Source organism: Calonectris borealis, chromosome 5 (genome assembly GCF_964195595.1).
Source record: "Calonectris borealis chromosome 5, bCalBor7.hap1.2, whole genome shotgun sequence".
Classification (NCBI taxonomy): domain Eukaryota; kingdom Metazoa; phylum Chordata; class Aves; order Procellariiformes; family Procellariidae; genus Calonectris; species Calonectris borealis.
Window position 1 is genome coordinate 25,731,294 of NC_134316.1, and position 27,406 is coordinate 25,758,699.

At 44.8% G+C, this 27,406-nt stretch overlaps 2 protein-coding genes across 8 annotated transcripts in view; one reads left to right on the forward strand and one right to left on the reverse strand.

The window, feature by feature from the left end:
- Positions 1 to 769: 769 nt before the first annotated feature.
- LRRC74A (leucine rich repeat containing 74A) overlaps positions 770 to 27,406 on the reverse strand; it is a 29,078-nt gene continuing 2,441 nt past the window's right edge. The window contains exons 2-14 of the mRNA XM_075151457.1: positions 16,814 to 16,924; positions 15,413 to 15,588; positions 14,665 to 14,772; positions 13,832 to 13,928; positions 13,358 to 13,407; positions 12,487 to 12,568; positions 10,718 to 10,803; positions 10,176 to 10,370; positions 8,440 to 8,535; positions 4,707 to 4,850; positions 2,966 to 3,073; positions 2,243 to 2,328; positions 770 to 955 (exon numbers count right to left, since the gene is read on the reverse strand). Of these exons, the coding sequence (XP_075007558.1) occupies positions 880 to 955; positions 2,243 to 2,328; positions 2,966 to 3,073; positions 4,707 to 4,850; positions 8,440 to 8,535; positions 10,176 to 10,370; positions 10,718 to 10,803; positions 12,487 to 12,568; positions 13,358 to 13,407; positions 13,832 to 13,928; positions 14,665 to 14,772; positions 15,413 to 15,588; positions 16,814 to 16,924 (1,415 nt within the window). The 3' untranslated portion in view covers positions 770 to 879. The remainder of the gene's footprint in view (positions 956 to 2,242; positions 2,329 to 2,965; positions 3,074 to 4,706; positions 4,851 to 8,439; positions 8,536 to 10,175; positions 10,371 to 10,717; positions 10,804 to 12,486; positions 12,569 to 13,357; positions 13,408 to 13,831; positions 13,929 to 14,664; positions 14,773 to 15,412; positions 15,589 to 16,813; positions 16,925 to 27,406) is intronic.
- Positions 23,139 to 27,406, forward strand: part of ANGEL1 (angel homolog 1) — a 32,667-nt gene continuing 28,399 nt past the window's right edge. For 2 of the 7 annotated variants that reach the window (XM_075151450.1, XM_075151449.1), the window contains exons 1-4: positions 23,140 to 23,453; positions 25,201 to 25,800; positions 26,330 to 26,556; positions 27,175 to 27,244. In XM_075151450.1, coding sequence (XP_075007551.1) covers positions 23,390 to 23,453; positions 25,201 to 25,800; positions 26,330 to 26,556; positions 27,175 to 27,244 — 961 coding nt within the window. In that variant the 5' untranslated portion in view covers positions 23,140 to 23,389. Of the gene's footprint in view, positions 23,454 to 25,200; positions 25,801 to 26,329; positions 26,557 to 27,174; positions 27,245 to 27,406 lie in introns of all 7 variants that reach the window. The other 5 variants (XM_075151448.1, XM_075151454.1, XM_075151452.1 and 2 more) reach the window with 5 other exon arrangements.

The window sequence follows — 27,406 nt, forward strand, 5'->3', positions numbered from 1 at the left end:
ATTCTGCTGGGAAACACACAAAGACTTACCAGATGGTAACCAGCTGCTTCTTTTCCTTTCCACCGAAAGCTGGTCTTGCCAGAGGGGCCAACATTTCCCAGTTCTCCAAGTTTCTTGGTGGTATAGTCTATATTAGCAGTTGCACATGGCAAAATATACTTCCTGCGGCTCTGCTCATCTGTATATTTTTACATTTTATAAATTCTATTTATGTATAAATATTAATATATACAAGGCTTTCATTCCTTCTTAAGAGTTGTTGAAATATTTTTCTTTTTTTTAAATATTGGTGTAAAAAAAAGCAGTTTAGTATTTGAGCGATTTAAAATCTGTTATGGTTTCCACCCTTCTAGCATATTTTTTCCCATGGAGGTATTTAATACAATTCTTATTACCCATAACTTTTTGAGCAACATGAGTTGTAGTTTCTTCTGAATTTAATTCTTCTCCTCTTGCAAAGGTCCCTGTGTCAGAACTGTTAGGTCTTGTAGGGGCTGTCTGCAGGGCACTTTCTTCAGTCTTTCTTTGTCCATCTGATCTCCCTCAAAAGAGGATAATAAAAGTAATGAGTTCTCTTGGTTTCCCCATTCTCGCTTTTTGTCTTTGTCTCTGCAAATAAGTTCAGCATCGTCAGCATGCAGAGTGAGGCAGATTTGGTAACCAGCTCCAAAGGACCAATCTCTTCTGCCCCTAACCAAAAGGACCAGACTGTATAGGGCCTGCTGTGTAGTGGAACATCAACTTTATTTCTACTTTCAGTAACTTAGGCTATTAGAGCTCCCCAGTGTTGGGCCTCCCCAAGCCCAGGGCCACTCTGAGCTTTCTTCCAGTATTTCTCCTACAATCTTTCACTGTCTGACCTGCCTCCTTGCTTCATTTTTATGGCTCTTCATTCTTTTCCTTCTCAATTTCCCCTTCCACAGGCTTCTGTGCTGGCTTCTGCTCTTTTAAGTGACTGATTGAAAAGAAAGAGGCGAACCAGTATTAATTTAGTAAAGTGAACATTCACTGTCAGGTATCTTAAAGCTGCTGAGAGGACCTTGAGGAAACAGCCTGAGGTGGGAACAGTAAGGACAGCAAAGGTCACAACTCTTCTGACTGTTGTCTACAAGGTGAATATTACCACTACCATACATGCTACAGTGCTAAAATACATTAAGCAGCTAGATAAGGAGTAGATATTCATATTTATTTTTCCCCACATATCAACTCGGGAGCACTAACGGCATCAAATGAAGTCTTTGCTGACCATTGGGTTTTAATGATTCCTAATTTACTGACTACTTAACCACTGTTCTGTAATTTGTGCCTAAAGTACTTGGGAACCCCATGTAACCTCTGATTCAAGATTAACCAGGCTAAGGCCTGCCTAGTGTCTGAGCATGGATGCTTTTACTACAGCACCGATGTATGCGAAGGAATAAAGACCAGATCTGATAACGTAATTCACTTCTCTTCGAAAACATTAGGAAGCTAAGGGGTTAAGAGATTTGCAAAATTGACCCATTGCTTCTAGCCTTAAAACTAGACTACAGCATAAATTTAAACCCATCAATATGCACTGAGGGATGCGAATATTTGGGCATGATTAATAGGGCTTTCAGCTGATGAGTCACATGTCAGAACTGACAGGAAATCTAAGGGGAATTTTGGGTCCAATGACAAGCGGTTTAGCCTGCAGCAACTGACAACCTCCAAGGAGTTTGCTGCTGACTGCTCAGCTTCTCAGAACTTGGACATGATTGCTACAGGCACTAAGGAAGAGACAGTTTCAAGAGAATGAAAAGTTCTGTAGTTTGAAGGTGGGTTTCCAGGGGAAACTAGGTCTCCTAAGAAGGAGGATCAGAGAGAAGGAAAAAAACAAGAGTCCCTGAGGATGGAGGAGAAGGTCTGAAGGCACAGATACGCTGTCTTTGCAAATCTTACCCTGGCTTCAGGGGGAGGACAGTGTTGAGCTGATGCTTCTCACACAGGCTTACGAGCATGAATGAAAATGCCATTCAGCTCTGAGATCCCTGCGCTCTCACAGCAAGTTTATCAAACAGAAAAATAAAACTGACTTCTAATTTGACCCAACAGGGCTTCTAAGGTGTTATTTCATCTACCTTTTACTTAGGTAAGGAATGGACGAGAAAAACATATGTCCCTTCACCTTCTAAAGTGAATAAGAATATGTTTATTTGGCGTTGAGCCAAATCAAGAAAAGAAAGACAAGCCAGGACTTGTGGAGTCACTCACTCACCTATAGTCCACAACTCCTGTCCGGTTCCGGTCTAACTTGTGCACTAGTTCCCCAATTTGGACTCGATCCAATGGGATGCTTGATTGCTAAGAGGATAAGATAAATGTTAGCAAATTTTCAAGCAGAAAAATCCTCCATATCATAATGGGACCCATCATCTTTTAATAGGTGAGCAGATGGCCTGGTGCATGGAAGAAGGGATGGAAAAAATCCAGAGAGTAGGGAGGCAATTTCACTCTTTTAGGATTAAAATAACAATTTTTTGCATTTTTTTGTAAAATAGCATCATGGCTGGCTGACCATTGCTACTGATCCCAAGCACCATGGTGGTTTTGGCAGGAAGAGAACTGTCTACTCAGTGTGTAGAGGCACGGGTTTAAATGCCTCTTTTTCACTTTCCCATAGCAGTAAGACATAATTATCTATCAAGATCCTGTATATCCTATACAAACAGTTGACATCTGTTATTTTACAAGGCTCCTGTGATACTCTAAAGTTGATCCATTAACACTGATGCCATCTGCAGTATTTATTGGATGTCATAGCATTTCTGTTGGGTCTCAGCTTTTGCTCAGGGCTTAACTTTTGCAATGGGTGAATTTAGCCTTTTAGTCTGAACAATGTCACCAGCAACGCTGGCTGGTGGCTGTGCTGCAGCAGAGGCGTTTCCCCAGAGCAGCACCCTGCCAGAAGAGCATCCTGGCTGTGCTTTCAAAGGCACACCTGCATCATGGCTCTCCGGAAGGCTGCCACAGGGATCTTCATGTTTCCATCCTTGTCAATATTTCTAAAAAAGTCCCAGAGTCGTAGGTTGTGCTCTTTCAAGTAGTTCTAAGAGAAGCAGAGATAAAACATGGGCATAACCATGAAACAGCCACTGATACCTGCGTCCAGCTCTCCCCTTATTCTTCCATCTGTCACCTGCCTTTACTCAGCTTGTCACTGAGATGTATGAGTCCTTGTGCAGCCACCCTATTGTCAGAACAAAATCCTTTTGTTCTGGTTAATCCCATTCTTCTCAGTTATACCTCCTTCTCCCCCTACCTTGAAACAAGACTCAGCAGTAAACCTCTTTCTTCTGATAATTGCATATGGTTATTTGGTCCTCATCCCAGCAGCCACTGCTTGGCTACGCTATCTAAACCAGAGACAGTCCTCTCCCCCAGATCTCTGATCACTTGAGTTGCTCTTCTTTGAATTCCTGTCTGTTTGAATGAGGACACATCTGAGTACCGTAACTGCTGTTAAAACTGCAAAGCATGCTAGTGTGAGCGTCGCTAGCTGTGAAGCACAGCAGCACTATTTGATGTGAGCTAACAGCCCAAGCTTTTGCTTAAGTTCATCTGAATCCATATCTACAGAAAAGTCTCACCCAATTAGCTAAAAATCTGCACAGCAGCTAAGAAACACAGTGAAGTTGGTAGTGCAAAAATGTTACTTAACTCAGCAATGCTCAAGTGCTTGCATTGCCTTCCAGCAAGGAGGACAGCACCATCTGCTGCTATCCATAGAAATTACAGACCTTGAAAAGCTAAGTAATTTCTATTTAGGACAGTATTTGCTTGTAATACCATATCCCACTGTCGTAGTTTAACCTGGCAGGCAGCCAAATACCACGCAACCGCTCGCTCGCTCCCTGCCCCCCCCCGTGGGACGGGGAGAGAATCAGAAGGGTAAGAGTGAGTAAAACTCGTGGGTTGAGATAAAGACAGTTTAATAGAACAGAGAAGGGAAAATAATAATAATGATAGAATATACAAAATGAGTGACGCACAATGCAATTGCTCACCACCCACGCTGACCGATAACCTGGATCACGCCTACCATTCATATACTGAGCATGGTATGGAATACCTCGTTGGCCAGCTGGGCTAGCTGTCCCGATTATGCTCCCTCCCAACCTCTGCTTGGTAGCATGGAAGCTGTCCTTGACCGGGTACTTAGCAACAACTGAAAACATCAGTGTGTTATCAACATTCTTCTCATACTAAATCCAAAACACAGCACTAGGAAGAAATTTAACTCTATCCCAGCCAAAACCAGGACACCTACTTTTATGAAGCACATTAATTTTGATGCTAAAGCACAACTGTCAGTGAAGGGTTCTGTGAAAGTCAGCTGTTGCGGTGGGCTTGTGATGAGGATGGACACTCATTTGCATCAGACCTGAAATCAATCAGTTTGTTTTACACAGCGAACAAACATCTATTCAGATTTTTTTCCCCCAGTGTTCTCAGATCCCAAGGTATTAGCTTCTCCTGAAGATCAAAGGATTTGCTTAGTCAGTCTGCGTGGACTGATATGTGAACATCATGACAGTCTTTGTGAATATACTTTTCTGAAGGAACTTGGCTGAATTTCCCACTTGCAAGAAAGCTTACCCCTTCCAACCTCCATCCCTCCAAGTGCTTGGAGCATGTGTACTGTGTACGGGGGAGCTATGGACCCAAATTCAGTAGCTCACCTGAATCACTTTCATGGGATTTGGATGCTGCTTGGGAATCTTGGCGATACAGCCTTCGACCTCACCATAAATGACATCTAGTTCAGGACGCGTTTGACACACCAAATCCAGCAACTTGATGAAAGTTTCATTCACCAACACATTCTGGTACATAGGAGGAAGGAGAGTGCAGTCAGCGCGGACACCCAAAGAACAACAAAGACTTGCTTGTATTAACAAATCCATATAAAGTCAATATTAACCATTCTCTCCTATGGGTGGTGCCTTCTCCCATCTCTACTCTTCACATTAGGGAATCCCATGGAGGCCTGACCCTAAACAGGTGTTCTTCTTTCTCTTTTCCTATGCCTGAGACAGAAAAGGATCTACTAATTTAGGTAGCAATTAACTTAATGAAAGCTAGATGTTCATCAGGTAAATGTTACACTGAAGACCTCTTATGTTAGGTTATTCAAGGGATTCATGTTCATCCCTGAGACAGTTCTACGTGGGTCTCCTGTCCATTCAGTTAAGATGCAGACTGCAAGTTGAACAGTTAATGGCGAAAATGTGCCATAGACTTATGCAAAAATTAAAAAAAAAAATCATCCAAGGCCTAAAAGGATTAGTATCTCCAGCAATGTAGCTTTATAGCCCAGACAAGAAAGACACATCTATCTGGCATGGGTCCGGGTGTCTCCAGATGAAAAGAACTTTTGGTACAGCTCTATTTCATTGTGTAACCCTAATAGAAAGCTCCAGTCCATCCACGAAGACCTGATGTTTGTTTTTTCCTAAGGATTTCAAACAGGGTAGTGACAGCTCAGCGTTTCAGAGCTCACACTGGTGAGTTTTCTGGTTTAGTACTTATAGAATGGGCAGCAGCACAGTGTCCTGATTTAGGGTTTTGTGATACTAGAAAGTAAACTATCAATGTAAATATTGATGTCACTGTAATTTATTCTTCTAAATTTAAGTTATGACAAATTTGCCTTTGCCTTGACTGATCTTTTGAAACTATGATTATGATTTTCTTCATACCCATGATGGCAGAGGAATTGTTCACGTATTATGTTAGCTATATATTTAATTGTCGGAAATTTCAAGGCAGTTCAGGAAATTCATTAAAGCTTCTGTTTTCTGTCACTGCGGGAGGTTTCCAAGGCATCAAGCACCGTATTTTTTCCCAAAGTGTATTTACAAATTCTCCCAATGCATTCTTATAGCTTCTTTTTTAGAAGCTTAAGATCTACCGTTCTTAAGATCCATCTAGAAGCTTACGATCTACCGTGCACTGAGCTCTTGACTGTGACTACTCGAAGACAGTCTTGAATGAGTCTGGGTCTGGCTGGGTTTACTAGCTTTCATTCAGCACCAATGGTTTTACGGGCGCAGAGTGACTCTCTGAAGAAGCCATTCAGATGTCCCTGCACTATGCACACTAGCAGAGTGTCCTTGTCCTGGGAACACAGCACAGGAGAGCCCGAGCTGGCTCTGCTGGCTGCCCGCTCTCTCCAAAGCTTGCCAGCCTGGGCTTGACCCCATGAGAAAGCCAGTGGACCGCCAGTGTGGCCTCAGAAGCAGCATAGCCAAAGCACCAGGTCTGGCCTAACAAACTGTGCTGGGGTCGGGCGGCACCTGGAGGGAGCCAGCTTGTGCGTTTCTGCATCTTTGACACAGTCAGTTCACAGTCCAGAAAAACAACACACGGACAGCTGAAAAGCGATGGTATTTTCTTTTGTACTGTGATGGTGAAGAGGGGCATGTGCTGGCTATTTTGATTCATGATTTCTATTAAATGTTTGATAGTCAGTATCTGCAAGTTGAAACCCTATAAAGGGTAGATCATGAAAAGAATGTGGGGAACAGTCATGCTTAGAAATGTTGTCAGAAGCAATAAACTTGTTAAAAATGTGCCTTTCTATTACTTCGCCTTTGCTAGTGCTGTCAAACCCATGCAAAGGTTTCTAGATATGATCCTTATTCAAAATTCCTCTTACAGACACACTAATTATTCATTCTTTAAAAGTCAAGATAAACACTGGGAAAAGGGGCAGAAGAGGCTTTTGTTTATGTCCTTCCTTAAGTTTCTTATAAAAGATTAAAACCTTTACTAATTTCTTAAAGGTTTAAGACAGCATAAGATCTTTGGAGCTGTTTATTTGCAAATACTCTGAATTGAAATGCAAGACTCCCTACATCACAGGTGGAATGAAGTCTGTCAGACAGATTAGATGTTTGCCTACAAGCATTTGATTTGGATACTGAAATGTCATTGTAAATTTATGCCATTGCCTATTTATCTTGTGAAATGCCAGATAATTTAGACTTTTTGAAGGGTGAGGTGAAGAGAGCATCTGTTAACCCTAAAAAGCAGAAATGCATAGTGAGACTTAAGTTAGACTGATGATTCTTAATGTTAATTAACTCTTTGCCTCAAAATTTCTTGAGTGCCTCCTTTTAAATAAATGCATTTCAATAATTTCTTTAATTTCTCAGAATTTAGCTAAAATATATTACTTATCTTTCCAAGTGTATGAATTGTTTAGGTTATTAGTAATAAAACTAGCAGTACCACGTATACTGTAATGAAGTCCTTTACCCCTGCCTGCACAGGGGTTTTAGTTTTCCTTTGCAGAGTGAGGCCTGACTCCTTGCAGACTTGGCAAATAATTCTCTTTGATCTTAATTTATGCAGGAGAAATTATCTGCCCTAGAGGAACGCCTGTTCTTCAGATGATCTCTGTTGAAAGCCCTCGATACTCTCAGGAAAGACCATAGATGAATCTTATTTATTATGCTTTGTTTTAATTTCTTTCTTTAATACAGTAACCACAGGACAAGGAAATACATGCAGATGTAACTTAAATACAACCCATTACGTGAGTATCCAAAACGGCCCATGAACTTTTTTTTAGCTTGTTTCAAGTGTGAACATATTGTTTATGTTCCAAGTCCCAAACTTAATCTTTGTGAAAATGCTCTTTCCTTTAATCACGGTGCTCCCAAAGGTGGATGGAGGGTCCTGAGGCCCCTGACACCTTCTGTAACTGCTCCCATGAAGCACCAATGCATGGATGGGAGGGCCAGGAGTGGAACTGATGCATGCCCAGGTCTCTCCCCAGCGCTGGTCTGCAATGCAACCCCTGCCCCCACTCAGGAGCTCAGAAGCGTTTCTGGGTCTCCCCTTTTAGAAGCAGCACATGAGGTTACAACAATATGTGTCGTGCTCCCGACTTGCTACGGAGTAGCATACTAAGATTTGGCCTCTTTGATTGTTTTTTTCTTCCACACCAGCCTTTTAATGTTTGGGTTTTTTTTTAAATAAAATTGCTTTGCTTTCAGTGCCTTGAAGCATCTTCTACTTCTCATACATACTGACAGGGTATAAAAGCACTTCACAGTATCTAACATCTTAGGCTACCCTGGAGGGAGACAGTTCAGGGGATGAAGAGAATTCATCCTCCAGTGGGAATTCACTCCTTGTTCTTGTTCTGCTATTGCAAAATGGAAGGGAGTGAAATGTGGTGATACTACAGGCACCTCTCTCCAGAGCTAGACCAAAGTCCTATAATTTCCACATGGTTCTTAGAAGGGCTGTCAAATAGTAGCCTCTTTTTATTAATAGCTGTGCATAAATGAAACAAACAGCAAGTCTCAAAACAGTTTTGAAGGGGGCAGCTCTGTGATCCACCCAGTTCCTAAAAATGTATAGTGTATGGTCCTGGAGACTTTCCAGCACATAAGTTCTTACTGAGATGTTGATCTCCTCCATCATGGATTTGGGGTTCTTTCTGACAGATGTGACTAGTGCAGTGGCACCTTCCACGGTCAGGGGATTATTTGCCATCTGTGGAAGAAGAGACATAGATCCAGAAATGGTGAGAATGAGGATTTAATGCCTGGCAGAAGGCATGCTGTAGCCTCAAGGATGGCCCTTTCTTCCCATTCTTCAGCAGAGCTGTAGAATATCTGTGGTCCCTTTTGATGGGTTTGTCTGTTATCTCACCATCTCATCTCTATCCCACAAAACTCTGCAACGCAACTTCCCAATAGAGTTGCCTTCTCAGCTTCCCTCTGTCTCCTTGTGTGAAATTCCACATATCAGGTTCCTTACATCTGTCACGCAGGAGTACATGATGTGGATCATGTTCAGTCATGTGATGGGGAGAGGCTGAGGCAATGGGCTGCATTTGAATGTGTGCTTGCTAGTAGGGTCCCTCTGGATGGGGGTATGCCCCTCGGGACATTTCCCATACCCTTGGCTCCTCTTGGCAGCACAACAGATCAGAGCTCAGGTTGATCGGCTGCCTCTGGCCTACAAGGTCTAGCTATCTGGCGTTATGCAGTTGGCATTGCTATGTGCATCAGTGTGTGGACATCACCTCTCCCCCACCTTGGACTTCATGTGCAGTCCCCACTCCCGCTATTTGAAAGAAAACTTTCTTCGTTAACATTGGCCAGCAGAAGACATGTCCTCCTTTAAGTCCTTTGTGTTATCAGCTCCTAAGACAATCTGTGCAGCTACACAGACAGAGGAATGCCTTGGTGTGAATTAGTGACCTTACCTCAAGCCAGGTTAAAAGCAAGGCAAACACATTTATTTACATAATCTAAAACAGCAGTCCAAAGACTGGTGTGGTTGCAGTGATTTACAAGGATAGGCATGTCCAAAGACAGGCCTACATGAACAGCTTTAAAGATGCCCCTCAACCACCATACTGCCATTTGCAGGCTCTCAGGATGGTTATGTTAGATCTAGCTGAGAATGCGGCTGGTAAGCAAGCTGACTTTTCTGAGCTGAATTCCTAGAGAATGATCTTGGATTGAGAAGACATGTTAGCTGTCAACCCTAAACTCTGAAGCCAGCTTGGCTGGTCATTCAGTTTTGCCCTTTCCAAGATTATTGATCCCTAGCTTACTAGAAGGTAGTTTTGGCTTTCTTTTTCCGGCTTGATAATACTCCTCTCCTTTAGGTAGTGCTGTGGCATTGCCCTGACATGGTAATGACAGTTTATCCTGTGTTTAAATAAATTTTTAGCAAATCACTAACACACTGAGAAAGGCACACTCTTGCCCACCTGCAAACTTCAGTGTGAACCTTTGCCTTAGGTTGAAATGCATATTACGTGTACATATGTACCTTCACAACCACATTTTATGTATGTATGCAGACTTGTTGAATACCTAGGTTCTCACTTGCCTGAGACTAGACATGACAGGAATCACCCACTTTGGGGTGATAAGGGGTGGTGGGGTTATGTCAAGCCAGTCCCTGGGGGATTTTTTGAGGGAATAGTGCAATTTAGTTGCCCTGGAAGAAATTCACAGGGTAGAATTTCCTTCCACTCTGCTCACCTTTAACCCAGAGCAATACTCATTTCCTCCAGTTCTAGCTCAGACAGCTCACCTCTGACTTCTGTCCCTCCTGACTCAGATCTTTCTACTCCCTCTGTTTATTCCTCCAGCCATGCCTGGGCTTTATTTTACCTTCAGGATTTTGAGTCTTCCATTGACTTCAAGGCCCCTGCAGAGCTTCTTGACTCCCTCATTGTTGATCTGGTTGTTGCTGATGTCCAGGTGAACCAGCACGTTATTGACTTTGAGAGCTTCTCCTAGGGCCAGTGCTCCCTCGTTGCCAATGCCATTCCAAGAAAGGTTGAGTATTTTCAGTGCACCATTGCCCTCCAGGGAGAGAAGAGGGATCTTAGCTACTGCATGCCCATCGCTGTACCAGTCTACCCTTTCTTGCCTGGCTGAGACAGGAGTATCCCTCAAGTCACATCCAGGCAGCCCCAATAAATCCAACATCTCTGCAATGTCACCAGGGTCTCTCCATCCATGTAAGTCACCAGACCTACTCACTGCTTTAGTCTTTCTCCTGGCGCTGACTGCCACTGTCAGTAGGATGAGCCTTGCTAGAGCTACTGAATCCTGCTCAGACCTCAGGGATTTGAGTTCCCAATCAGTGTTTCAACTAGCTTCTGGTAATAATCACTGCGAAGGGTATCACAAAACAGGGGCATTCCTACCCTGAGACCTGTGCCCAGTGCTACTGTCCCCTTCCTCCTCAGGTGGTTCCAGCTCAGGTCCAGAATCTCCAGTGTTGTGTTGCTGGCTAGGAGAGAGAAACTGAGATGTTAGCTCATGAAGGGTGGTCCGGACACAGCTGCTGACCCACACTTAGGGACTAAGAGAAAGTTTACTGGGGGTTCAGCAACAGCCTTCATCGATTGCAGGAGGAACCTGTACCTACAGAGTCTTTGCTGTCCACAGCACCCAAAGAACAGAGAATGGGCTGTTGATCACAAGCAGAAAGGGAACACAGGTTTTTTTCTGGCTTAAAGAGTAAGTTTTGAAGGAGGAAGGTAGAGAGAGGGAGGATTTCTTATATTCATAGACATTGCCTGTATTTCTCACTGTGAAAAATGGCTGGATTCTTCTTGCCACATCTAAAATATCAAGACTCACTCTGTGTATATTTGACTACCAGAAGAGAGGAATTCAGCTTCATATGGTAGCAGTGCCCAGCTGTATATGTGCCAGTGCCAATTCACATGCATAGCACACCTTACCGTGTAAGTTCTACTTAGAGCAGGGTATGTGTGAATTCATTTGTGTCTACCACGACACTGGGAGGGGTAGGACTTGCTGCCAACACTTGCTTCTCATTCTCAGAGAGAATTTCTTATCCAGATTTTCCATGGATGCGAGGTTGAATGGAGGCAGATGGTGAGTTTAGCTGAGTTAAAAATATTCCTTTAAGAAACAAAACAGAAAAGTAACGGATTCTGCAGTAATCTCTGCTGCTCCTGCCTCAAGTGAGCTGGAAGGAGAGAAGAGCTGTAAGACCTTTAAGTTTGGAAAGGCATTTTTCTAGGCTAGGAAGGTCACAAGTTTTAGTACTGATCTCTGTGTTGCCTGCAGGCTTGTCCAAGGCAGGGGCACAGTGCCTTGTCCCTCACTGCAGTTTTAATTGATCCGTCTTTTAAAGACACGGACTGTAATTAGAAAGAGGTTCATATCAGTGGAAATACTGAACCAGGAGAAGGAAAGCGTTAATTAAACTGAAGACATTGTGTTACTGAAATGCTCAAGGAACACTGGATGCTCACAGCACAGGCTTGTGGCCGTTATGGTAGCAGGCGTGTTGGACATCGTGAGGGAAGAACAGCCATCAGATATTCATGCAAGTCTTTCCCAGTGCACTAATAGCACCTGAGGTTACTGAAGGACTGTAACTTTGCTTTCCCTCTCCAGGGCTACTAGCACACTCTGGATGTCACTTTGTCTAAACAGACAAATTAGGCAGCTTAATTTTATTTCTTCCTAATCTGTTTCCCTTGCTGCTTGCTGTGCAATGGCTCAAACCATTAGGGTGTGGGCTACTTAAGAAAAATTGAAATCACTCCTGAACTTTGTAATCAAAAGCTTAAAACAAACAACAGTTTGTTTAGATTTTAGTAGATTTTAGTAAAACGCAATTTTCTGCTTTATACTCCCTGAGGGACTTCTCTTTCAGGTCTCTTCTCTCTGACACAGACTGCTCTGTTACTGTTGTTTCTCATCCTGCATTTGTGTTCTGATCCATCAGTCATAGTTGCTAGAGTCACCTGTGGTGATGAGGCTAAGCCTGTGGACCAGGCAGGAAGCAAAAAATCTGGGCGCCCTGTCTTTTGTACTACCCACCAGGTCATGGGGCATTTTTGCTGGAGAAGGAAATACATGTTCACTGTGCTGACACCATCAAGTTCCCCAGTGCCTGTACTCCCGGCTTTGTGGGAGTAATAAATTAAGTTACCAAGCATCTGTCCCAGGAGCTGTCCTCCCTTCTCATAGAACTCATTGTGGCTGAGATCCAGCTCCTTCACTCGGTAATTGCCCTGCAGAGAGACAAATGTGCAGAGACAATGAGATCTTCCAGCCAGCTGCAACCAGCTGCCATGCCAAGGCCCCCACAGGAGGATGGAACAGAGGGATATCAGACACACTGAAATCTTCAGTGCATAGGAGATCATCAGCACGGAGATTGCAGCACTGCATGTCACAAAACAAAGCTTTGTCAGGCATATAACATCACAGTGATTATCTTCCCAAAACAGCAAAAGCAATGGGACTTTGTGTTGTGCAAACTTCCCTCACACAGCTCATATCTGACCTGCAACACATCCTGCAATTCTGTTCCTGCCTCTGTTTCACTCCCACCATTGCACCCTGACCAAGACCACTTTCTGGTATCAGGCCAAGGCCTTGCTTCAGGGCAGCTTCTGGTGGTGCCAAATGATGCAGAGGCTTTGAGACAGGAACTAACCAGAGAAGTCAAGTGTCTTCTTTTTACTGGAGAATTGCAAAATGATATGAAGTTGGGTTACTTATGCTTCTTGAAATTTTTCTGCCACCCAGATGTCGTTCTGTTGTTCTGTTACACAGTCCTGAAGGTTTGTTTCTCAGCCAGACTCACACAGCTGGCTGAGAAAATTTTAACACAGTCCATCCTCCTCTGTGTCTCCCAGCCTCTCTCATTTCTGAAGTAAGCAAGAGGCACTTAGCAGAATTATGCCAGGAAATCATAGGGCATTGCCAAGTGAAAGCATGCCAAGTGAGTAGCAACTTCAAGATGAGCCTGTTACACAGCCAGGGCTGCAAATGACCTTGGATTTCAGGTAACTCACCGTTAATGCCTCAGCAAAGTATGGTGCAGTCTCCTCTCCAAAGTTGTTTCCTGTGGAGGAGAAGTATGTTATCAGTGCGCTGATCTCTCCCTTGGTGCTGTGCTGGGGTCTGCAGGAAGCTGTGCTTTTAGGTGGAACCTCCAGTTAATCACGGCCCGTATCAGGCTGTAAGAAGTCAGTCACTATTCCACTTTGCTGCATAGAGTAGAATTACCCCAAGATGTGGGAGACAATCCAGCAATTATCTAAATTTCTCGTAAGGGACTCGTTTTCAGAGGTGCTGGAGGTTGAGCAGGCCAAATATTTAATCACATCACTATAAATCTAGATTTCCACTGTTACTCTGGGTTCCCATCAGAGACATAGCTGAGAGATTGATTTTGCCCATAGTCTGACTAATAGAATGAGAGACTGGAATGAAACACATGTTATTTCGCTTCCACTGCCATCACTGTTTGGGTGCATACAGCCCACCTGAGAGCTGAAGAGCATGGAGGTAGGACAAGTTATCCAAAAGCAAACTGGCAATGGCTTCAGCTCCTGCTGTGTCTAGGTGGTTATTGGAGATGTTCTGGAAGGAAAGAGGGGAGGATAAGAAGAATGAGTCCACAGAATGAATTAGCTTTATTGTCTTCTTAATGCCCAAGATATCAAGTGAATAATGCAAGACGAGCAATATGAGAAATGTCAGCCAGACAGTAATTAACATGTGAGTTATATGTGTGTTTAACCCTGTATCCTTCCTAACAGGAATAAAGCCCTACAGCCATCAGTTTCACATGGGTCTTTGTCTTCAGTGAACCAAGAGGCATTTGGCCAAGAATCTTTTCTTCCAGTGTAACACAGATCCCATAGCCTATCAAAATGCATTTTGTATGCCCCAGTTTCAGATTGAAGAACCATTCCTACCAGTTCATATCTGAAAGTTTTACATTATTCCCTTAATCTGTTTAGAAAAGTTTCCCCTTGTCATATTGGAGAATGAAAGTTCCTGACCAAAACATTTTTTCTGTTGGCTAAGCATGAATTAGAAAGACTTAGTTATGGTAATTATTGTCACATCTGCTAATGAAGAGAACAGTTCCAGACTCACCAGACTGCCATCATATGCACACTTCTGCTTTTCAGAAGCTTGTACTTTTTAAAAGTTGAGCAGCATGAAATATCATGACATTCAGAACGTGAATATTTTTGCATGGGAACAACGGTTATTTGGTTAAAATCGTAATGGAATGAATTTGTTTTCTTTCAGGTGATTGAACTTGGTGAGCAATAATTTTGGCTACAAACTACATCAGATTGGGTACCAGTTCTTGAAGGGAGGAATTCTCTCGTAGCATCTCTGCTATGCATATGGCTCCTTCTGCCAGAATGCAGTTGTCTTCCAACTCTAGATGGGTGATGGTTGCGTTGGACTGGGAAGACACAAAGGTAAACAAAGACATACAAAAAAATGCTGAAAAGTTAATGAAGGGGATAGTTTCCTCAGTTCAACAGACACTGGACATTTCCTCCAAACCTCAGAAAGCATTGCAGGTCCTGAGCAGGACAGTGATCAGGGGACATGACAGAGCCATGGCAGTGGGAGTTGACATACAAAAGAGATGCTTTTTTGAAGAAGTTTTTAGTGGGTAGGACTTTCCATTGCTTTCTGCCACCCTGGAGACCCAGGTTCAGATTCAAGCTCCAATTCAGGCATCCTGGGCCTGTCCATTGGTGAGTGTAGCACATCCCTATGCAGGACCCAGAGTGGGGGATACCAATCCCTCCAGCCCTACCTCTGGCCCTGTAGGGGTTAGGAGCACTGGTGACTTGTGTCCCATGGAAGAGCATCAGTTTGCTCTTGGGGGTAACTCTAGCAAAGGCCAGCAGTTGCCACACAAGACTTGCCTGTGCAGGGGATTAGAAACATTAGGGATGCTCAGAGCTCCTATGGGGAAGATATATGACTTTTTCTCCCACACTGTGTACTCAGTGATGGCTTCCAGGCCTGAGAGAGGCCTAAAATGCCTATTGTTCTTGAGAACAGTGGCCCCACTCTTACTGGCTACTCACCACTAAAGCAATAGCAATGGCTTTGACACCTTTGGGTCCTAGACCATGGTGGTTCAGGTTTATATAAGGCTTGGCCAAGTTCTGAATAAAGTGTGAGACGGGCACCACCTCCAGCAGCCTACATGCTTCCAAGTACAGCTCTGCGCCCGTAATGCCTGCAAAGGCCTTCTCAGGATCTACAGAGAAAAAGTATATCGATGAGTGGTGCATCAGTGTCCTCCCTCCTCTTTTAAATAAATTAAGTAACTTAATAAAACTAAGTAACACTATGCAACAACAGTAGGGTTTTACTCTTAAAGGGTTATTGTTCCCTGGTTCCCCATCCCTTTATCCCAGACCTCCAAGAGTTAATGTATCCTCCTTGCTTCTCCATTTGGCATCCAGTGACTTGCTGTAGCTTCTCACCAGTCTGCAATGTGACTAAACCTTTCTTGGTGTAATTGAGAATTCTTGACATCAGGCAAAAACATTTTCATCTTTTTTTTTTTCTTTAAATCTTAATTGAAGCACGCAGCTGATATGGCCAGCAGAGCTAGGGCAGCTCAGAACATTTTGGCTTACAACCAGCAGAAAGAATCCCAGCATTCTCATCTTGGCCATTGGGTGTTGTTGACACAGCTGCAGTGAGACATATCAGTGCAGCTGGCGGCTGTATTTCCACAAAAACCTGTCATTTGGAATTCCTTCATCAAACCCCATACTTAGAGCTTGTATTTCTCCAAGTTGTTATATGCATTCAATGGTCTGACCTCAGGACAAATTCCCCTCTTGTCAAAGCCATTTTCCAGTTCAATCTGAAGCCTCTAACAAAAAAGTCTTTTTTTCTTGCATTCTTATGGTTTTTTTTCATTTCCTTCCATTTATAACAAGTTAAAAAGTTCTCATCCTAAATTATGGACAAATGCTACTATTACAAAAATGAGTGCAAGACTTGTTTAGCTAGACAACTGACTTCACTAGGCAGGAGATAAGAGAAGAGCCACCAGAAAAGTCTAGGACAGTTGTGGCAAACCTATGGCACGCAGACCGCGATTGCTATGCAGTGTTTCATCAAAAGCGCACAAACAGGGCCTCAGTTCCATCCCTGGCTTCAGCTAGCTGCTCCTGCTGCCCAGGCAGCAGGCTGGTCTGGTAATGTTGGTCATTAAGGACTAGAGGAGAGAAGGAGGAACAAAGGAATAGTCATGGTGTATAGAGAGCAGTTGAAGGAAGATGCTCGATGTCAAAGGGAGAGCTCTTAGAGGGAAATTCATCCCCCCTGCCTTTATCAACTGCCAGATTAGGTGCGGTTGGACCTGGCGGGGTTGTGTCCTTGGTCTCCATTTTGGATACATACCAGTTGGTAGGTACAACTCTGTAAGGGGAAAGGCTAGTGAGGGAAGATGGTCAGAAAACATTCACCTTCAGCCTCTAGGTCAGTGTCAGAGCCTTGTGTGGCCTTCTCTGCTGAGGTGTCAGCCGGCGACACAGACTCCGGAGACTCACTGATGTTGGATGTCTCTTCATTCTGGTCTGCCATGAAACCAAACAGATTCATTTTGTCAATGCAAGCCCAGCACAGATGTGACTCCCTGGATGTGACAGAACTCCTGTCACCCTCACTGAAGCCTGCACCCCTCTTCAACATGCTGCGGAGGCACTCCTTCCCCAGCCCTGCTTCGTGCCCACCGCTCCCTGTGCATTGTATGCATGTGGTGCTGGCCCTGGTGTGGGGATGGGCTCACTCTGGGCCTGCAGATCTCCAGACTGGGCATGGCTTGGCAGCTTTTGGAAAGAGCCCTCCCCAAATTCAGCATGCAGCCCATATTTGGGGGACTCACAGTTCTCCTGCATTAGGTCTTCGTTCCTCATGAGCTGCCTCTCTCCCCTTCCTCAATTTCTGAGCCCACCAGGCAACAGCAAGTTTCCCCTCTCCATCCCAGTTTCCCACAAACCTACAAGCCAAACCCATGCCAGTTCCTCCTAGCTGTCCTGAACTGACTCACACTTCCCCAGGCATGGGCAGGACACAGTTGGCTGACTTTGCTATCAGCCTGGGAATGCTTTGTAGTACTCTTCAAGCATGGCAGAAGAGAAAGTGTTTGGATGCTATTGTACGTTGGGACTGAGTGTAACCAGACCCACTGGAAGTGATACAGCTTCTCTTGCCTACAGTTCAGAATTTATTTTATAGTTAGAGAGAAGGAGAATTTAGAAAATTACTTTTTAAGAGGAATAAATGCATACAAAAATAATGAAGAGTAATTTTGCCAAAATAATTTCTGGCTAATAACAAAATACATACTTTTTTCCAACTCTTAATCTTTCTTTTCATTCCCTGTCACTGCTTTTACTACCTTCTTCTCTTACTCCTTATTTTCCTTTAGAGGTCCAGGCTATTGACCTGTAATTTTGTACCCTTCTTGAATGTCACTTAGCATCGATGTGTGACGTGGAGCTTGCAGTTTGGCTGTTCATGCAGACTTGTGTGAGGGAAAGACTGGCCAGCTGGCACCCACAACACATTTCAACCAGCCCTGCAGCTGCAGCTCCTTCATTAAGACCATTTCCTCGTGCCAGACTTTATTTCTTCAAATGATGGGTTTACTTGCATTACTTCAGTACGAGAAAGGGTAAAAATAGGTCTAAATCCCATGTAAAGAGCTCACAAGACAAGTAGAACCAAAGATTTGAGGCATTATGATAGAACCCACTGATCCTCTTTGCCTAATGGACCTATAATGCTGGACATCCTGATAAAAATAAACTTCCCACTCTAGGGAACAGACTGTCTATGCTATACAAAACTCATCCAGACTGCATTATCTCCTGATAACGTGGCTGTCATGTGCCCAGTACATCAGCCATCCTGCAGTGTGTGGACTGAGCCTTCTGAGGTAGATCCAGAAGTGGTTCCTGCACCCCTGTGGAGCTGTAGAAGTTACAGAAGCTACAGAAAATAATACTGTTACTCGAAAATTGAAAAGCACTGAATCTTGATTATTGGTGTTAAAACCAATGCAGTAGAAAGTGATGGGTCTGGAGACTCTTTTATCACCCTCTTCTTTCCCCAGGTGTTGGGGCTGCAGACACAGCTTTCTGGTCAGCCTGACTCATGTACGGCTTGTACCAGTCACGAACCAGGAGCTAGGAGGGGAGTTCACTCCATGGTTTGATGTGTGACTTACGAGGGACGCATCCAGATAACTGCAAATCCCTTCTCTCATGCTAGGTTAACAATGCCTGTTCTCGGGGTATGTGGCTTTATGCTGTCCCCTCATTTGTGTTGTACAAATATTTGATAAATCACACTATCAATTTATACTTCAGTAGCTCTGTGGAGTAGTGAAAATGTTTATCATCTTTTGCCTTGCATTGCAACAAGGTCCTAGTTCGTGCTGCTAAACTAATGAAGTGTTCTTTTTTAGAATCACTACTACTAGTGATGGACATAAAGGTCAGATGAAGATTTTAATAAATTGTCCTCCTTCTTTGCCAGGATAAAATCTAACTGATATATACTAAGGAATTTCAGCTGTGAACGAAAGCTACCAAGGTTGTGCTCACTTCTTTCATTTTCAATGTCTGGCATAAGAAATACCTCAGAACAACAGCTCAACTGGGGCAACTTATAAAATGGAACATAGCATTCTGCAGTATGCAGACAAAATTATACTAATGCAAATGCTCAGATATAAACATTTTTTTACAGTCTGTAAGGAATCAGTTATTTCAGTGATGTGTCAAACTATATGATTATACTAACTTGGGACTATTAAGTGTTGAAGGAATCTACGAGGAAACAGCTATGAGACAGGTGATTTTGTATCTAAGCAAAGTCTATTATTTAGGAATTAATATCCTAAATATTGTCATTTATTGAAAAAGAGAGAATTTAGGTTTATTGTGGTTTGGAAAAAACTGTGTGTGCTTTAGCTTGGTCAAGAGTATAAAATCTTTATCTCCTGTTTTAAGTCATGCCACTGTGGATATCAAAAGACTTCTAGAGAAATTATAAACAAATATGTTAGATATTTGTGGAAAAAATAAATAAAATATAGATCTTTTTTCTCCCTCCTAATATAAATAATTTAGACCAAGAAAAAAGCAAAACAACCAGACATTTTGAAAACATTTTGCCTCTGGAGTAGGGTAGGATTAACAATTATACCATCCTCCTTGCTGCTACTGTCAGTCAAATTCAGCCAGCATTTTACCCACAATTATTTAATCCAATATGTAAGGGAAAATGGCAACCAACTATTAACTGACCAGGTATTTCCTAGTGATAATATTTTTGAAGTTCATACTGTCAAAAACCCATGAGAAATACTATAATATAAACATTTGGGCTTGATAGCAGGTAATTAATTATGCTTTCACACTAAGGACTGAAAGTTTCAAGAGTTCATAGCCAAGAACAGAAACCTTATGAAAAGCTATCTAAAAGGGACTGATTTCAAATAGGCAATAAATTATTGCTGGATCAAAAATACCCCAGAGCTACCTTTACAGAAAAATAAAAAAGGATATTTAGACAAATGTCATTTTGAAACAATGGAAAATATTCTGATAAAGGATCTCATCTATTAGAACATCCATTGGGGAAAATTATTATGTAACACTTCATAAATTGCATTATAGTCTATTTAAACACAGAAAAACAAGAACCAAAGAGAGAAGTTGTCCCATGTATCTGACTACCTTACAGTAATTGCATTATGAAGGAAAATAAGAAATTAATTTGTAATGACTAAGTGACAGGCCAAAGGAGGCTTTGAACTTTGAGAGGAACCATTACGCTAAGCTAGGAAGTCAGGCCAAAATGCTGTGAGCAGACCTGGAGCCTGACTCTGCTGTGTACAAGCACAGCCTGACAGCAGCAGGTTCAGAAAACTCTTCTGCCCCTCACGCCCTGCCTGTCCTTCTGGGTGATGGAGGGCTCAAACAGGATCTGGTCTCACAAGGTGCTGTGCTCCAACATCTCCTGTGGGAATTAGGGGCAGCTGGGTGGAGTTGCCTGGGAGCTGGTACTGGCAAGCCCTCTCTTGATGCATTTTACTTTTTCTGAGCTGCTCCTGGAGGGCAGCTCCCATCTCAGGGCACTGACAACCCATTTCTCCTCATTGCTGCCTGGCCTGGGAAAAGGAAGCCTTCCCACCTGGTGATCAGCCTGCAGCAACCTCAGTCCCTCTTGAGTGCTGGAGTCTTTCCTTTGGCCATTTCTGACTACTTCTGAAGTGAGTTTGCTAGTAACTAAACACCACACCTGCGTCCTTCTCAGACTCGTTCTCCATGTCACCACCGGTGAGCGGCAGGTTCGTTTGCTTTTTCTCTTCTGTAAATGAAGAGTTCACAGCCATCTCCTAGACTCTGTAAGTTCCTCACACCTATACACAAAAAGTGCAGCCGCTCAGCTATGATTAAAAAATCTCCAGGAGGAGTGGTGCCACTTGTTAGATTTGTGTTCTCGATTTATACTGCTTGTGAACAGGAGAATCCCACTGCAGGGGCTGGCCGGGTGTCACGAGAAAGCCCCGTGGAGCCTGCGGCCACCCCGTCCCCCCATCCTGCCACTACCACCCTTCTGTGACCTCACCTGCACCTTCCGACTCCGAGTGCTGGAAACCCTGTTGCTCTGGGATCCCATTGACTCCCAGAGAACAGATGAGGTTTTTCTGTGAGACCCTCCCAGACTTATCAGAGAGTCGTGCCAGGCTGCTGGTAAGAGTTCTCCTCTCCTTTGAGTTGGTATTCCAATTTGTACAATTTCATGAGAAAGCCAGACTGCAACAGTTATAGTCTTAAAGGAGACAAGGATTAAAGGAGTGTATTCGCCTTACTGGTCTTGAACAGATTCAGACTTCTCTACTGCCAAATTCCCCATCCGTTTGGTAATAAAGTGTGGCTTGTAAACATGTCAGCACTTAATGGGGCCTCGAATCAAGTACTCATTCAACCCACCAACTACTGTTGGTGCCAAAATCGGTTGAGTACTTATTATTTTACATCATTTATACTGAGGACTCTGTAACCTTTCCTAAGGGGCTAAAACGAAAACTGTAACAGAAGAGGCTTTCTGATAAAGGTTGAGCAGAACTAATACATACTCTTAGAAATCTTTCCATTATGGGCGATGCTCAGCAAACATAATCTCTCGTACAGATTTTGAAGTTTATGTAGCCTACACAGTGTAATATGGGCTATAGAGAGAGGAAGATAAAGTCCATTTCCCCAAGGATAGGGTCTTTTTAGCGGTTTTATTCCCCTAGGTTCTACATAAACCTCTCAAGTAGTCCAGTCATTAGAGGCCATGGTAGGGTTATATTTGGATATAGAACAAAATGCCACAAAAGCTAGTGGAAGGTTTGACCCTGAAGCAGATGACCATTGTCAGCTTTGATTTTATTGCCAGTTTGTAAATATTTTTTCTAGTGTAGGCAAAACAACTGTGGCTGTCCGGATACTTGCTTTTTTGTGGCACCGGCTAACATTCGTCTCTGATTTCAGTCTGATTATCCTGATGTGGGTTGAATCTGAACATACTTTCTTAGATGTTTCCTTTTAAAGAACAGCCTTGTTTTAAATGCCCCAGTCATCAGCATTTAATGTTGCAGATCCTTCTTCTGGAGAACACCCTCCATTTTCTGACTAGAAACAATGGTGGTTCCAGAGGTTTGCTTACTGCAGCAGGAGATGGGAGACCACAGTCCAGTTCTGTGCTTTGCCCGAGACATCTGTGGGATTTGAGACAGGTCACTGCGGCTATGGTCCGTGGTGTTTTATAACAGGAGATTTGAAAATAAGACTGGTGGGATTATTATTTATATACATTATACCATCAGCTCAGATCCTAGCCGTGGACACCCATTGTGCTAATCACCATACACAAATAGGGTAAGAGGCAGGTTATCCCTCAAGAAGTGTTTCGTCTAAGTATAATCCATGAGACAGCAGCTGGTCACTATTAAGGGAGCAGTTTGGCAGCACTTGTCAGTGCAAACGGCAGGGATAACATGAGTCTTGACTTCAGTGCAAGTGTGTATTTGGTGTAAAAAGCCGTTTTTACAAAAAAAAAACGTATCGGTGCTCCGTTCAATCTGTTTGCCTTTAGATGTTGTACACATTCAAATGTGGAATGAAGCAAAACATTAAAAATGTGAACTTCAGCCAGAACTTCTCTTTTTGTATGAAACTGTCTGGTTTCAACATGTGACGGGTCTCAATTTGCAAAGGCCACAGTGTGCTCACAGCCAGGTGAGAGGGAGTGATTTTGCAGAGCTGTGAGCAGCACGCTGAGGGACACCACGCTCCCGCACCGGCATTTCACCCGTCCCTAATGGCTTTGTCCACGTAGAGGTTGCGCTTCGCAAAACTTTGACTATTGTCAACTGTGTTTGCAAAGCCTGTATAATTATTAACTCATCTGGAGCAGATGGGACCTTATTTGCTTGGTGGCTTTCCAGGAGAAAAAAATTCCTGGAAATTTTCCTTTCTGTTTGGATTTCTGGAGAACGGGGGGTGAAAACTTCTGTTTGGAAACACAAATTTCAGGGTGGCGGGGCCAGAAAGCTGCCGCTGCCCTGCTCAGGGTCACAACCCCTGACCCCCCGGGCACAGCAGCGCTGCCGGGCCCCGCCGCAGGGGCTGCCCGCGTGCGGGGCCGCGCCTGGGCCCCGGCGGCGCTCCTGCCCCACCCCGCCGGGGCCGCCCAGCTGCGGCCGTCCTACCCGCCGGCCGCGGCCTCCCGGGGGCGGGCGGCCCCGGAGCAGCGCAGGAGGAGGGCCAGGCTAGGCCAGGTCGGAGCCGGCCTCCAGCCCCTGCGGCGCTGCGGCCCAGCGCGGTGCGGGCCCGGCGCGGTGAGTGCCTGTGCGGCGCCGGGGCTCAGGCCGCGGCCGCGCCGTAAGGGCGTTGCTGAGGCGGGGCCGGCGCGTCGCGTCGCCTCGCTGGGGCTGTGTCGGGGCCAGGGGCGGTGGAGGCCGGGCCGCGCCGGGCGGTATGATCGGCACCGTGCTCTGCTACGTGCTGCTGCCGGCGGCGCGGCTCCTCCGGTTCCTCCGAGGTAACCCGGCCCCGGGCGGGCGGCGGCGGAGGCCGGGGGAGCCGGCGCGGGGGCCCGGAGGGGCGGGGTGCGGGTGCCCCTGGCCTCCCCCCGCCCCGGCCTGAGCGGGGTGCGGCTGGAGGGCCTCGGCGGCTGGGAGCCAGGGTCTGCCCCGTAGCTCCTCGAGTCCCTCGTCCTGGGCAGCAGGGGAGGCGGGCAGGTGGGGCCCTGTGGCTGCTGCCCGAGGTGGCGTGGGCACTTCTGCCGGGCCGGGGCTGCTCACCCCCGGGGCAGCACGGGGGGCTGGGTTCTTGGAGGAAACAGTTGCCGACTGTTGTGCTGCAGTGGCAGATTGCAGTCTGCGTGGAGGCCCGAGCCTCCTGCCCCGGACCTGCGCTGCAGGTTTGGGAAGATCTTTGGAGGTGGGCTGCTCTGAGGTCTGTGACTCCCCAAGGACCTGCGGGTGACTTGTGGATGGACTCTGGCTTTGCGTGCATCAATATTTCACTTAGTTTCCGAGGTCCTGCTGCTGCTTTATAGTCCCTGCTGACTGTGCTGATGTAAAGCCACCCTCCTGCCTGAACCTGTCCTCAGGCCTGCAGCAGCCACTGGCATACTGTAGTCATAGTGAGCAGCTAGCTGACTCCTCTCAAATTCAGCTCCTATCCTGTATTAACAGGCTCTTGTAACAGCCGTGCCTGGCTAATGGTGTGCAAAAATATTACCTTGGTGCATTGGTGTTTCTGACGTTCATGAACTTAATTACGAAACTACAGAGAGGAGTATGGTTCTTAAAGCTCCATTTCTGACACATACAGAAAGCTTTGACAGGAAATATACAGTAGAAGCACACACAGATGTTGCTGACTCCTGTGTGTTACTGCTCTGGCTGACTGACTGTCACAGGGATACAGCAGAGAAAAAGTGATTTGTAGACAACAGAAATTGCTAGTCAACAGTAGGGAGTAATGTCTGTGCAGAATTCATAGCAAAACGTAAATGCTGTCATCTCTTATACAAGTGAAAAGAGTCCCTGTCTTTTTCTACCTTACCCCACCAATATTAGTATATTCAAGTGTTCCGTTAACAGCAGGGTTTTTAAAGTTTGTTACCACAGATGTCAGTCAGCAGGTGATCTGTAATTCTTACCAGGACCTCTTCAGGTGCATATATTCTCTCTAACAAGGCTTTTAACTGCACCTTGGTCCCTCTGTGTCTTTATTTTTCATCTCTTAATAGCAGAACGGTTTTTCTTCTACAACACGTTCTTGTGATATGTTTGATCCTCTTAGCTGACCACTACTTTCTTACTCAATCCTTGGAAAGAAACTTGCTCCAAGCGGTCATCTACAAGAGCTTAGCTTCTTAGCCCATGCACCCAATCAGCTAACTTCTACAGACTGTGCCTTTACATGTGTTGCTGAGAGCTGATAGTTTCCACAAGGCCTTTTAGCTTGGCTGACTGGCTGTGGCACTGCGTAAGTTAGAACTGCGTTCCCTAGAGTTGGTAAAGCCATTGCCATCCTGTACAGCTTCAGTGACTTTGACTAACATAACTAAAATTGGACTGTGGCCTAGCGTTCAGGAAGAAGCAGGGTAAGTTATTCAGACTGTAACTGTTTTTATTCAGAGAAGTCATTTGTTGGGGTTGCAATGCTGAATGGTTGTATTGCACAGAGTTACAGCAAATGCATAGCAAAAAGAAAAGTGTGAGTGAGAAAGGATTTCCATCTGTCTTATCTTGGTTTTGTTTCTTTTTAAATGGCAGATGCTTTCTTTACCTGTCGAAAGAATGTACTTCTGGCGAAGAGCACGTCCACCCAGATAGAAGGCGTCTTTGCTGCGACTAGAGGAAGGTCGGTCCCAGAAGAGCAAGAAGCCCTTCTCCAGCAGTGGCTGGAGGAAGGAGCAGGGAATTTGCCAGCCAGTGAGAGTGTTCCAGCATTGGGGAAGGTATCAGTTACGCTCACTAGTGACTGGTTAGAAGGTTCAGCGCTATTGATGACTAGCCTCAGTGACCTGAATTCGGCTCCAGAAGTCACCCGGTGTGCTGGTCAGCAGCTCACAGAGCTACACACCTTGGCTTCTTCAGAACCACAAGATCATGCAGTGACTGAACGGGCAAAATTACCAGCAGAGGAAACAGTGGCTGTAGCAGGCAGTGCCCCTTGGGCAGCTGTGGTGCCACAGACGGATCACCAGATAGCTGACTGTGCTGCTATCGATGTAGAAGTGCAGAATGAAGACCCAGCTGTGCTGGCCTGGAGTTTAGCGCGTGATGCAGAGACAGTGCCAGCAGAGCCCCCAGCCTGGCCCATTCAGGATATGGTACAATTTTGTCCTCTCCCGACAGAGGTACCCTACCATGGTCAGTAGTAACAATTCTGAATCTAATGTTCGGTGTGGGATTTGCATTTGTAGTGAATGTGGTCAGGTTATTGTGTCTGGGCTTGCTATCAGCAAGACATTGATTGTATCTGTCCATGCAGAATTGACAGGATCTTCCAGGGAAAACTATAAAGTGAGTTTTTGCTGAGGGAGGGCAGGTCACAGCGAGTAGTCTGTGCTATTAGACCGTCTGGTCTGAACATCAATATATGCTCACTTCCCAGGAACTGTTCCCAAGTGCTGGCTTTGTAATATAAAAAGCACCCAAAAGCTGGTTGAGTGTTTCAGTATGCTTGACTCTGGTCATCTGTTATGCCATCCCCATTGACAACTGTCGAAAGGCATCCAAAAAGAGCACCTGAAAACCAGAGTGGATGAGGGTTTGCTCAGAGGCTAGAACACGCTAGCTTAGGAAATGAGAATGGCTATTTTCTGGGTTCCAGGGGAACAAAGGTATCAGCAGGGTACCCAGCATGGCTGTAACTTGGCTTTTTGTCTCTTGTATGTAGAGATTTTATGGAGGGACTGGGAAGATCTTTCTGTCCAGCCCTGTGTGCTAGAGCAGGTCTCGAAAAACACTCCTCTCTTTGAATTTCGAGTCATGTCTTACAACATCCTTGCCCAGGACCTGGTGGAGCAGGGCCTGGATCTCTATCTACACTGTCATCCAGACATCCTGAACTGGAACTACCGCCTTCCAAACCTTTTGCAGGAGATCCAGCACTGGGATCCTGATGTGAGTATGACTGAGCCCTTCCCACATCAGTGTCACCAGCATTTGAATTCCTTGTTTGATCTAACAGCATAAAAAAAAAAAAAAAAAAAAAAAAGGGTGGCGGGGAAGTCCTAGGAAGATACTACCTGCTTGGTAACTGAATACTGATTCCTCTGAGAGTGTTTGAGGTCTTGTGCATACGTTTTTTGAGTGTCTATCTTGCTTCGATTGTGTTACTGTAGAAACTAGTCATACTTTGATAGCAGGGCTTAACTACTTTAAACAGCAGAAGTAGAGGAAGAAGAGATAATGTGCGTTTGGGGAGGAAAGGACCAGGTTTATAAGACAGCACGGGAGGGGAAGCCTGCATAGAAGAGCACTTCCTGACTTTCTCTATTCCTTGAGTCCTCTTTGTGTGAGGAAGGATCTTCTGCCTCATCACCGTAAAACTGAATGATAAGCTAACGTGACCCAGAAAGTTATTGCTCTCTATCTGGAAAGTACAGGACAGAGTTGCAATGATGACCTTTCTGGTTGCAGGGTTGGTATGTGAGTGCACTTTTCTGCTTTATTCCTTCCTCAAAACAAGGTAACTAGCAAATACTGGTGGAGCGAGTGAGGTCTCTGCCTTCCTTCCAGGTTCTGTGTCTCCAGGAGGTGCAAGAGAACCATTATTGGGAGCAGCTGGAACCGACGTTTAAGGAGATGGGTATGTCCTGCTTTTGTGTGTCTGTACCTCCAGCTCATGGGACTGGCCAAGCAGTGCTTCCTGGTTAATGTCTTTAGAGGACTCGCTCTTGAGAGAGGTCTTCCTGTTTGTTGGGTGGCTGCTGGCCCTACTTCTGAACTCTTTGCCTAGACGTCTACCCTC